The 11,094-nt window shown below is 44.0% G+C and overlaps 1 protein-coding gene across 1 annotated transcript; it reads left to right on the top strand.

Moving 5' to 3' along the window:
- Positions 1-3,352: 3,352 nt before the first annotated feature.
- Positions 3,353-10,406, top strand: LOC142917078 (gap junction gamma-1 protein-like). The gene is made up of 3 exons (XM_076061778.1): positions 3,353-3,680; positions 4,644-5,093; positions 9,501-10,406. Exons 1-3 carry the CDS (start codon positions 3,379-3,381, stop codon positions 9,679-9,681), a joined length of 933 nt encoding a protein of 310 aa, XP_075917893.1. The 5' UTR covers positions 3,353-3,378; the 3' UTR covers positions 9,682-10,406.
- Positions 10,407-11,094: the final 688 nt, after the last annotated feature.

The following is an 11,094-nucleotide window of genomic DNA, read 5'->3' as shown; positions in this document are numbered from 1 at the left end:
GGTAGTGGTAATAGTGGTAGTAGTAGTTGTAGTACTGGTAGTAGTACTGGTAGTAGTAGTACTGGTAGTAATACTGGTAGTGGTAGTACAGTAGTAGTACTAGTTGTCGTAGGCCTTGTAGTAGTACCGCTAGTACTAATACCACAACTAGTAGTATTAGTGGCACTACTACTAGTACTACTAGTAGTAGTACCAGTACTAGTAGTACTGGTACTACTACTACTCGTGGTAGTAGTAGTACCAGTACTAGTAGTACTGGTACTACTACTCGTGGTACTCGTGGTAGTAGTACCGCTAGTACTAATACAACTAGTAGTATTAGTGGTACTACTACTACCAGTACTAGTAGTACTGGTACTAGTAGTACTGGTACTAGTAGCCGCATCTTCACTGCCCTACTGGAGGTGATCAGTCTGCAGCTGGAGACGTCAACGTGGGCACAGGAGCAGCGCCGCCATTGCGGATGGCGAATCGTGGTTTTTATCGTCGATTCCCTCTTGTCGAGTCGATCCGGAATTGCCGCAGGCATTAAACGTCGATTCTTCGGCAGGCGAATCGTTTGGTAAACGATTCATTCGACAAGCAATTCCTTTTTCTTCTTTGGTTCTTTCGGTAAAGTCACGTAGAATGAGAATAAAATAATAAATTGATAAAATAAAATAACACAATAATATTCTCACGACGTTTCGGCCACAACACAAGCGGCCTTATTTTATCAATTTATTATTTTATTCTCATTCTACGTGACTTTACCGAAAGAACCAAAGAAGATGAATCATTGCAGTCACGAAAGCTTTAAATCGAAAAAAGCAATTCCTTTGTTCACGTGACACGCACACCCCCTGATTGGCTCACATCGCCTCCCTCCTCAAAGCCCCCTCAGCACGAGACAGCCCCTCCCCCCCACCCATAGCAGAGTGTATAGTAGTGTATGGTGTAGTGTATAGTGTAGTGTATAGTAGTGTATAGTGTAGTGTAGAGTAGTGTATAGTGGTGTAGTGTATAGTAGTGTATAGTGGTCTAGTGTATAGCAACATATCCCATGCCTGGGCAGTGTGCTTATGACCAGCTCCAGTTTAACAGCAGAGGTCTCACTCCGAATCAGTCGAGCGGCAATATCTTTTCATCGGTTGCGTAACGCTGTGTGGAAGCTACCTGGTCTGTGGCTCCGCACTAAGCTTCAGGTCTTCTCGACCACAGTCATTCCCTCACTTCTCTACGCTTGCGAAACGTGGACCCCCCTAATGGAACATCTTCACCGGTTAGAAACATTTAGGCTGGCCTGCCTACGATCCATCCTGGGTTTAACCAGACTGGATTGTGTGAGGAGCTCACAAATCCTTGAAAGATCTGGGCAAGGTCCCATCGGTGAGCTCCTCCGGCAGGCACGGCTGCGTTGGCTGGGTCATGTAGCCCGCATGCCCAGCCACCGCATGCCGAAACAGCTTTTGTTCGGCCGGATCGAGGGGGCTAAACGGGCGCGGCATGGGCTAGAGAAGAGATGGAGTGATGTGGTACAGGAGGACGTGGAGCTGAGTGGACTTGCCGATGACTGGTACCAGCGGTGTCAAGATCGGCCTCTGTGGAGGAGGCTCGTGAAGGATGCTACTGGGCAGTTGGAGGCAGTCGCCCTCCAACAACAACGGAGGGCGGAGGAGCGACGCTCACAACAACGAGCGGAGCGCCGGGTGGCTAAAGCACAGCAGGTTGGCACAGTAGGGGGCACAGGTGGTGCATCAGCCAGTCATCTCAGTCAGTCGACCCGTGGCACCTGGGTCTGCCCCGTGACCTCCTGCTAGCGGGCGTTCGACACTTCACGTGGCCTCAGGGTGCACATAGCCTGGTACAAGCGTCGTGGTGACATCACCGCCACTTAGTGGCGAATGGCGGTTGTTGTTGTGTGCAAGCGGATGCCTAAACAGCTAGAGAAGAGATGGAGTACACAGCAGGCGTCAGGTTCGGGATCGAATCCACGACCTCCTGTATACCAGGCGAGGGAGTCAACATTTTATTGATTGGCTGTGTCGGGTGGAGGAGGGCCCGAACGCACACACACGCGCGCGTCCACAAGAGATCTTGATCCCAAAAAAAACAAATTACGAATCGTCTTCTCGGGCGGCATCTTTGCTCCCTTATACACCGCAATCGATTAGGGCGGCATCTTTGCTCCCTTATACACCGCAATTGATGATGCTATCCATGAGGGCACGGGACGGATGCGCGTTTGTTTTTTCTCGAGTGCCACCGAGAACTCGTCTCTCGGCAGCGCGCGAGGAACCAACGCAACTGCCGTGGCCTTCTTAGGAAATGCGTCCTCATGGACATGACCTCCGAACAAGTGACCGATTGACATTTTACAACGAAAATAGATGAACGCTGTTCGAACAGAGGGCAGTAGTGATAATAACGATGTGATTCAGTTCACCCGGGGGGGAATTCCTCGCCGAGTCTCAAGGCTCTTATTCAAGAAGGGGTTTGTGAGATTTTTGCACACAGAGTTGTAATAAGTTTTTTTCTTTTCTGGAAGATTTGCTGTTTTATCACAGGATGTTTCCGTTACGCGTCGTCGCTTTAAGATGTTTCTCTGTTCATATTTTGTTTGTTGCGGTTGCACCCGAACTCAAGAGCCGCATGACTCACAGGGCTATACACCTAATAAATGAAACTTGAAACTTGATTGGACTTGCCGATGGCCGCTACCAGCGCTGTAGATGTAGATGCCACTGGTTCTTCACGTTCTGCAGATGCAGATGCCATTGGTTCTTCACTTTCTGTAGATGTAGATGCCACTGGTTCTTCACGTTCTGCAGATGTAGATGCCATTGGTTCTTCACGTTCTGTCGATGTAGATGCCACTGGTTCTTCACGTTCTGCAGATGTAGATGCCACTGGTTCTTCATGTTCTGTCGATGTAGATGCCACTGGTTCTTCACGTTCTGCAGATGTAGATGCCACTGGTTCTTCACGTTCTGTAGATGTAGATGCCACTGGTTCTTCACGTTCTGCAGATGTAGATGCCACTGGTTCTTCACGTTCTACAGATGTAGATGCCACTGGTTCTTCACATTCTGCAGATGTAGATGCCACTGGTTCTTCACGTTCTGCAGATGTAGATGCCACCGGTTCTTCATGTTCTGCAGATGTAGATGCCACTGGTTCTTCACATTCTGCCAATGTAGATGCCACCACTGCCATTTATTGTGCGTGGAGGTTGAACTTACGACTCTCATTCCAAACGGGCAACTGGACAAACGGGATAGGTTTTTTTATTATCTCTAAAAGTCCTGAAGTTGAATGTTTGTAAGTAGAGTAGTGCCTGTACAAACACGGGTGAACGTTTCCCCGCAGCGGCGTCGCTGAATTAGACCGGCGGCCACGATGAGCTGGGGCTACCTCACACATCTGCTGGAGGAGGTTCATCGGCACTCCACCTTCCTGAGCAAGCTGTGGATCACCACCTTCGTCATCTTTCGCGTCGTTCTCACGACGGTCGCCGGCGAGTCCATCTACTACGACGAGCAGGGCCGCTTCTCGTGCAACACGGCGCAGCCCGGTTGCGAGAACGTCTGCTACGACAGCTTCGCCCCGCTCTCCCACGTCCGCTTCTGGGTGTTCCAGATCATCGCGGTCGCCACGCCCACCATCCTGTACCTCGGCTTCGCAGTGCATCGCATCACCAGGTACCGAGGTTCTCGGAGGGAGTTTTCACAGTGGGGGGGGGGGGGGGGCTACGGTGGAAATTTGAATGGCTGCCCGCAGTTGGAAATGTTTTAATTTGTTTTTTAATTAGGTTGCGCCGTCGATTTGGTCACGAGTTTGAACGGTGAAAGTGCCGGCAAGGTTTCCCCTTGACTTAGGAACGGAGTTCCGTTCCCGAGTCCCCCCGTCGGTACGTCCGAACGGCTAGTTCAGTTCGGGAGGGCGAATGTGCGCTGTGTTTAAACACGCACACGGTCAGTGTCGTAAAATATTCTGCGATTCAACAGCAAAAAGGGAAGCATTGTTAAACTCTTCAACAATAAGAAATATAATACATTTGCATGCGATATTATAATTGCATATGTATAAAAGGCAAAGTTGTGAGTATGTGTCTGTTCAAAATGTTTAGCGTACTTCCCGACATGCAACAAACTTGAAATTTGCCATGTGGGTACTTTCCATACTGTACACCATGCAAACATAAAAATACACTTATTTTTTTTGGGGGGGGGGGTGGGGAAATGACGATGAAGTGTGGCGAGAATCGATATCTGGTGAGCTTTGTGGTATCGATTAAACAGGAATAGGCTGATTCTAAAGAAATCTACAACCTTCGATTCCTTTGCGCGATCTAAAGAATCGAATCTTGGCGCACGAGCGTACGTTTTTTTACGCCGCGCGTTGGGTTTCATTTTAGTTTTTACGAATGAGGCAATGATCAAAGTTTTTTTTTTTCCATTTGTATATGTTATGGTTTTAAGTTTTGAGAAGTTTTTCAATATATGTTTTCCCCCGGGCAACGCCGGGTGCTTCCCGCTTAGTAGTAAATAAAGCGTCAAATTTTAAAGGAAGGTAAATATTTTCACTTACCTCGAGTCCCGACGGTGGCTCGCTCGTAGCGAGGGGTGAAACTTCGACGCCGCCGCCGCTCTCTGTCGTGGTAGGATCGAGTACAAGCGAGACGAACAAACTAAGCGAGCCAAGCGAACCGGCGGCCCCGACCGCGTGATTGAAGGCACGGAGAAAGAGGAGGAGGTGGAAGAGGAGGTGGAGGAGGAGGGTGAAGAAGACGGCGAGGGGAAGCAGCACAACGAGCGGTGGAGGATCAAGACGGACGGCCTGATGGTGGCCTACACCCTCCAGCTGCTGGCCCGCACGCTGGCCGAGGTTGGCTTCCTGGAGGTGGCCCCGCGCTTCGAGTGCGTCCGTCACCCCTGCCCGCACCGGGTCGATTGCTTTGTGTCGCGCCCCACGGAGAAGACCGTCTTCCTTCTGGTCATGTACGCGGTCGCCGGTCTCAGCCTCCTGCTCGAACTGTCCGAGATTGCCTACCTGGGGCTGGGCACCATCCACGACTCGCTGAGCGGGTGGCGCCCGCGCCGGCTACGGAGCAGGTGGGGGGCCTCGACGGCGCGGTTGGCCACGGTCGGCTATGCGGGGGGAGGGGTGGGGGGCGGAAAAAGTTCGGCGCGCGGACGGAGGTTGTCGGCTTCGGCGTTGGATCGCGAGAAACGAAAGCGTCGTCTCGTCAAAGCCGCCAACTTGTAGTAGCGGCGTTGCGTCACGGAAACGAAACGTGCCGGGTCGCTACCGGCTCGACACTCGCCGGCTGCGTGTCAGAGAGTGACCCCCAACTACGCCTACAATTCGAGTTTCCGTGACGTTTCGCCGATGATGACAACAGCAAAAAAACATCATGGGACCTCCCTTGCCAGTAACAAGATATAAGAATTTGTTTTACCCTTTTTTAGCAGTAAAACAGCTGTGTGAACGTGATAACACCAAACGTAAACCTCTTGCAAGGAATCATCTCACTGCATTGGCCACACACACGGTACTTGTAATGAACATGCAAACAGAAACACGCTCTGGTAGTCTATGATGATGATGATGCATTGTCTTTGAAACTGATTGTTCCACACCAGAGACAGCTTTCTTTAGAGCCTCGTGTGTCTCACCCCGAGCTGTCAATGTCTTCGTAGTGGCATTGTCCTCTCATCTAACACTGTTTGAGACTAGGCTCTAAACAAAGCTGTCTCTTATTTTTGGTTCTTTCGCTAAAGTCACGTGGAAGGGAAATAATATTGGTTCCATCAGCTCCCCAACCGCTATATATATAGATGATGTGTGTAGTTTATAGTGTAGTGTATAGTGTAGTGTATGTGTTGATAGCTATGTATATAGATGTTGTGTGTAGTTTATAGTGTAGTGTATAGTGTAGTGTATGTGTTGATAGCTATGTATATAGATGTTGTGTATAGTTTATAGTGTAGTGTATGTGTTGATATCTATGTATATAGATGTTGTGTATAGTTTATAGTGTAGTGTATAGTGTAGTGTATGTGTTGATAGCTATGTATATAGATGTGTGTAGTTTATAGTGTAGTGTATAATGTAGTGTATGTGTTGATAGCTATGTATATAGATGTGTATAGTTTATAGTGTATAGTGTAGTGTATGTGTTGATAGCTATGGATATAGATGTTGTGTGTAGTGTATAGTGTAGTGTATGTGTTGATAGCTATGTATATATGTTGTGTGTAGTTTATAGTGTAGTGTATAGTGTAGTGTATGTGTTGATAGCTATATATATAGATGTTGTGTGTAGTGTATAGTGTAGTGTATAATGTAGTATATGTGTTGATAGCTATGTATATAGATGTTGTGTATAGTTTATAGTGTAGTGTTTAGTGTAGTGTATGTGTTGATAGCTATGTATATAGATGTTGTGTGTGTAGTGTATAGTGTAGTGTATAGTGTAGTGTATGTGTTGATAGCTATGTATATAGATGTTGTGTGTGTAGTGTATAGTGTAGTGTATAGTGTAGTGTATGTGTTGATAGCTATGTGTATATATGTTGTGTATAGTTTATAGTGTAGTGTATAGTGTAGTGTATGTGTTGATAGCTATGTATATAGATGTGTGTAGTTTATAGTGTAGTGTATAATGTAGTGTATGTGTTGATAGCTATGTATATAGATGTGTATAGTTTATAGTGTAGTGTATAGTGTAGTGTATGTGTTGATAGCTATGTATATAGATGTTTGTAGTGTATAGTGTAGTGTATAATGTAGTGTATGTGTTGATAGCTATGTATATATATGTTGTGTGTAGTTTATAGTGTAGTGTATAGTGTAGTGTATGTGTTGATAGCTATGTATATAGATGTTGTGTGTGTAGTGTATAGTGTAGTGTATGTGTTGATAGCTATGTATATAGATATTGTGTGTAGTTTATAGTGTAGTGTATAGTGTAGTGTATGTGTTGATAGCTATGTATATAGATGTGTGTAGTTTCTAGTGTAGTGTATAATGTAGTGTATGTGTTGATAGCTATGTATATAGATGTGTATAGTTTATAGTGTATAGTGTAGTGTATGTGTTGATAGCTATGGATATAGATGTTGTGTGTAGTGTATAGTGTAGTGTATGTGTTGATAGCTATGTATATATGTTGTGTGTAGTTTATAGTGTAGTGTATAGTGTAGTGTATGTGTTGATAGCTATATATATAGATGTTGTGTGTAGTGTATAGTGTAGTGTATAATGTAGTATATGTGTTGATAGCTATGTATATAGATGTTGTGTATAGTTTATAGTGTAGTGTTTAGTGTAGTGTATGTGTTGATAGCTATGTATATAGATGTTGTGTGTGTAGTGTATAGTGTAGTGTATAGTGTAGTGTATGTGTTGATAGCTATGTATATAGATGTTGTGTGTGTAGTGTATAGTGTAGTGTATAGTGTAGTGTATGTGTTGATAGCTATGTGTATATATGTTGTGTATAGTTTATAGTGTAGTGTATAGTGTAGTGTATGTGTTGATAGCTATTATATAGATGTGTGTAGTTTATAGTGTAGTGTATAATGTAGTGTATGTATTGATAGCTATGTATATAGATGTGTATAGTTTATAGTGTAGTGTATAGTGTAGTGTATGTGTTGATAGCTATGTATATAGATGTTGTGTGTAGTGTATAGTGTAGTGTATAATGTAGTGTATGTGTTGATAGCTATGTATATATGTTGTGTGTAGTTTATAGTGTATAGTGTAGTGTATGTGTTGATAGCTATGTATATAGATGTTGTGTGTGTAGTGTATAGTGTAGTGTATGTGTTGATAGCTATGTATATAGATATTGTGTGTATAGTGTATAGTGTAGTGTATGTGTTGATAGCTATGTATATAGATGTTGTGTGTGTAGTGCATAGTGAAGTGTATAGTGTAGTGTATGTGTTGATAGCTATGTATATAGATGTTTTGTGTGTAGTTTATAGTGTAGTGTATAGTGTAGTGTATGTGTTGATAGCTATGTATATAGATGTTTTGTGTGTAATTTATAGTGTAGTGTATGTGTTGATAGCTATATATATAGATGTTGTGTGTAGTGTATAGTGTAGTGTATAGTGTCGTGTATGTGTTGATAGCTATGTATATAGATGTTGTGTGTGTAGTGTATAGTGTAGTGTATGTGTTGATAGCTATGTATATAGATATTGTGTGTATAGTGTATAGTGTAGTGTATGTGTTGATAGCTATGTATATAGATGTTGTGTGTGTAGTGCATAGTGAAGTGTATAGTGTAGTGTATGTGTTGATAGCTATGTATATAGATGTTTTGTGTGTAGTTTATAGTGTAGTGTATAGTGTAGTGTATGTGTTGATAGCTATGTATATAGATGTTTTGTGTGTAATTTATAGTGTAGTGTATGTGTTGATAGCTATATATATAGATGTTGTGTGTAGTGTATAGTGTAGTGTATAGTGTCGTGTATGTGTTGATAGCTATGTATATAGATGTTTTGTGTGTAGTTTATAGTGTATAGTGTAGTGTATGTGTTGATAGCTATGTATATAGATGTTTTGTGTGTACTTTATAGTGTAGTGTATAGTGTAGTGTATGTCTTGATAGCTATGTATATAGATGTTGTGTGTAGTGTATAGTGTAGTGTATAATGTAGTGTATGTGTTGATAGCTATGCATATATGTTGTGTGTAGTTTATAGTGTAGTGTATAGTGTAGTGTATGTGTTGATAGCTATGTATATAGATGTTGTGTGTGTAGTGTATAGTGTAGTGTATGTGTTGACAGCTATGTATATAGATGTTGTGTGTATAGTGTAGTGTATAGTGTAGTGTATGTTTGATAGCTATGTATATAGATGTTGTGTGTGTAGTGTATAGCTACCATTCGGTTGTGGGGGCCTCCTCTGACGGGAACCGCACCGGGTGACTTTCGTGAGCGCTCGCAACGTTCATACATTACGGCGTTAACAATTATTCATAATCAAGGTTTTTGGGTTTAGATTGCACTATCTACTGCACTATCTAATGCACTATACACTACACTATACACTACACTATACACTGCACTATACACTACTATACACTACACTATACACTGCACTATACATTACACTATACACTGCACTATACACTATATACACTACACTATATACTACACTATCCACTACACTATACACTACACTATACACTACACTACTATACACTATACACTGCTATGCACTACACTATACACTACACTACTATACACTACACTACTATACACTACACTACTATACACTACACTATACACTACACTACTATACACTACACTATACTATACACTACACTACTATACACTACACTACTATACACTACACTATCCACTGCACCATACACTATACTATACACTACACTATACATGCAATATAACCCAAAAAAAAACCTCTATCATGGACAGTGTATATATATTTTTTTGTTAATGAAAATACTCTTCTTGAAATTTGACTCGTTTCTAGGGTGGCAGATGCCGTCGAGCCGGAATCGACGGCGGGTCCCAGAGCGATGTCACCGTCAGAATTGTGGCAGCTCCTTGACGAGGTGCAGAAACTTCAGACGGAGCTGGGGGTGACGCCGAGACCCCACCAGGAGCCCCCCGAGCAAGACGCTGGCGAAGCGTCCGGCAAGTCTTGGGTTTAGCGTGCTAGTATTACTCTCGGGCGTCGTTATCGCTCAATCGCTTTTCGCCATCCCACGTTCCATTTACTCGGCCCCCCCAACGCGCCGCCGCCGTTTGGATCGTCTCGACTTTGAAGGTCTTCGTGACATTCTTCCGTCGAGATTCAATCGGAGGCGACCGTCTGCGCTTTTAAGATTCGAGCGGCAGAGCGCGGGCACCCCGCTAACCCGCTCGCGATGGCACGGGGGGTACGCCAGCACCCAGCCTCGTGGCTCGGGGGATTCGGCGCTGGGTTTGTAACCCAGAGCGTTGAGAGTTCAAATCTCCTTAGAACGCGTTTTGTGTGGCATTGTGGCTTTCGCATTCGGCCAACGTATAAATGCACGAGTCGGGGGGGGGGAATGTTTGCGTGAGTGTTTAATCAATATGGAGGTGTGTTTTGATTAAAGCAACCCAAATATTTTTGTTACTTTAGCTTACTTCTTAATTTGTGTGAGTTTCTGTTTTCGTTGTTTTGTTAAACTTCCTCGTTCATCGGTGGATAAGAGGGCCTGAGTTTAGCGGGCACGTCGTTATTATACCGTAACAGCCTGCTCCGATTTATATTTTGTCAAACCAAAAGGCGTTTAAGATGCTGGCTATGCGGTTTGTGAACAGCTGTGGCCAAATCTGAACGGCAGGTGACACAGTGTTGTATGTATTGTTTTTCAGAAAAATATTCAATAAAATTGGGAAATGTAAATTATTATTGTGTATTTCATGTTAATTGATGCTAATTGAGTACGTTTAATATGATAAATCGCACACACCCACTAAACACACGCACACCCCCACTAAACACAGACACGTAGGTAAAATAAAATAAATGAAAACGAAATTAAATCACGACATTTTGGAGGCAACACAAGCTTCCGTCTTCAGATGGAAACCGTCAGCAAAATTGCTTTGATAGCAGGCTACAGTCTACATTAGTGGTTTATTATTTTATGATAGACAACAACAACCGCCATTGGTCACTAAGTGGTGGTGACGTCACCACGACGCTTGTGCCAGGCTATGTGCACCTTGAGGCCAAGTGAAGTGTCGAACGCCTGCTGGCATGTCACGGGGCAGACCCAGGTGCCACTGGTCGACTGAGATGACTGAAATGACTGGCTGATGCACCACCTGTGCCCCCTACTGTGCCAACTTGCTGTGCTTTAGACAGACACACAGACAGACAGGACAGGCGGACAGACACAGACAAGAGGAACACAGAGACAGAGAAAGATAGACAGACAGAGAGACACAGGCAGAGAGAGACATAGAGGCAAACAGAGATACAGACGTACAGAGAGATGTTGAATCGAACACCCTTAACTCGCTCCATTGAAAGAGATTCCTCGATCTTTGCCCATCCCCGAAAGTCGTTCAAGTTTCTATTTATTTCATTG

Source organism: Petromyzon marinus, unplaced genomic scaffold, assembly GCF_048934315.1.
Source record: "Petromyzon marinus isolate PM22_M1 ecotype Great Lakes invasive population unplaced genomic scaffold, UKy_Petmar_22M1.pri1.0 PM_G_Scaffold_41, whole genome shotgun sequence".
Classification (NCBI taxonomy): Eukaryota; Metazoa; Chordata; class Hyperoartia; order Petromyzontiformes; family Petromyzontidae; genus Petromyzon; species Petromyzon marinus.
Note: the sequence above shows the minus strand (reverse complement) of the source record. Positions and strands in the feature narration are given on the sequence as shown.

What these genes read in the sequence shown, in the direction of transcription:
- LOC142917078 (XM_076061778.1), top strand. Translation starts at nt 3,379, where the DNA reads ATGAGCTGGGGCTACCTCACACATCTGCTGGAGGAGGTTCATCGGCAC. An exon ending in GCAGTGCATCGCATCACCAG is followed by an intron (nt 3,681 to 4,643) that starts GTACCGAGGTTC and finishes CTGTCGTGGTAG; the next exon opens with GATCGAGTACAAGCGAGACG. An exon ending in CCGCGCCGGCTACGGAGCAG is followed by an intron (nt 5,094 to 9,500) that starts GTGGGGGGCCTC and finishes ACTCGTTTCTAG; the next exon opens with GGTGGCAGATGCCGTCGAGC.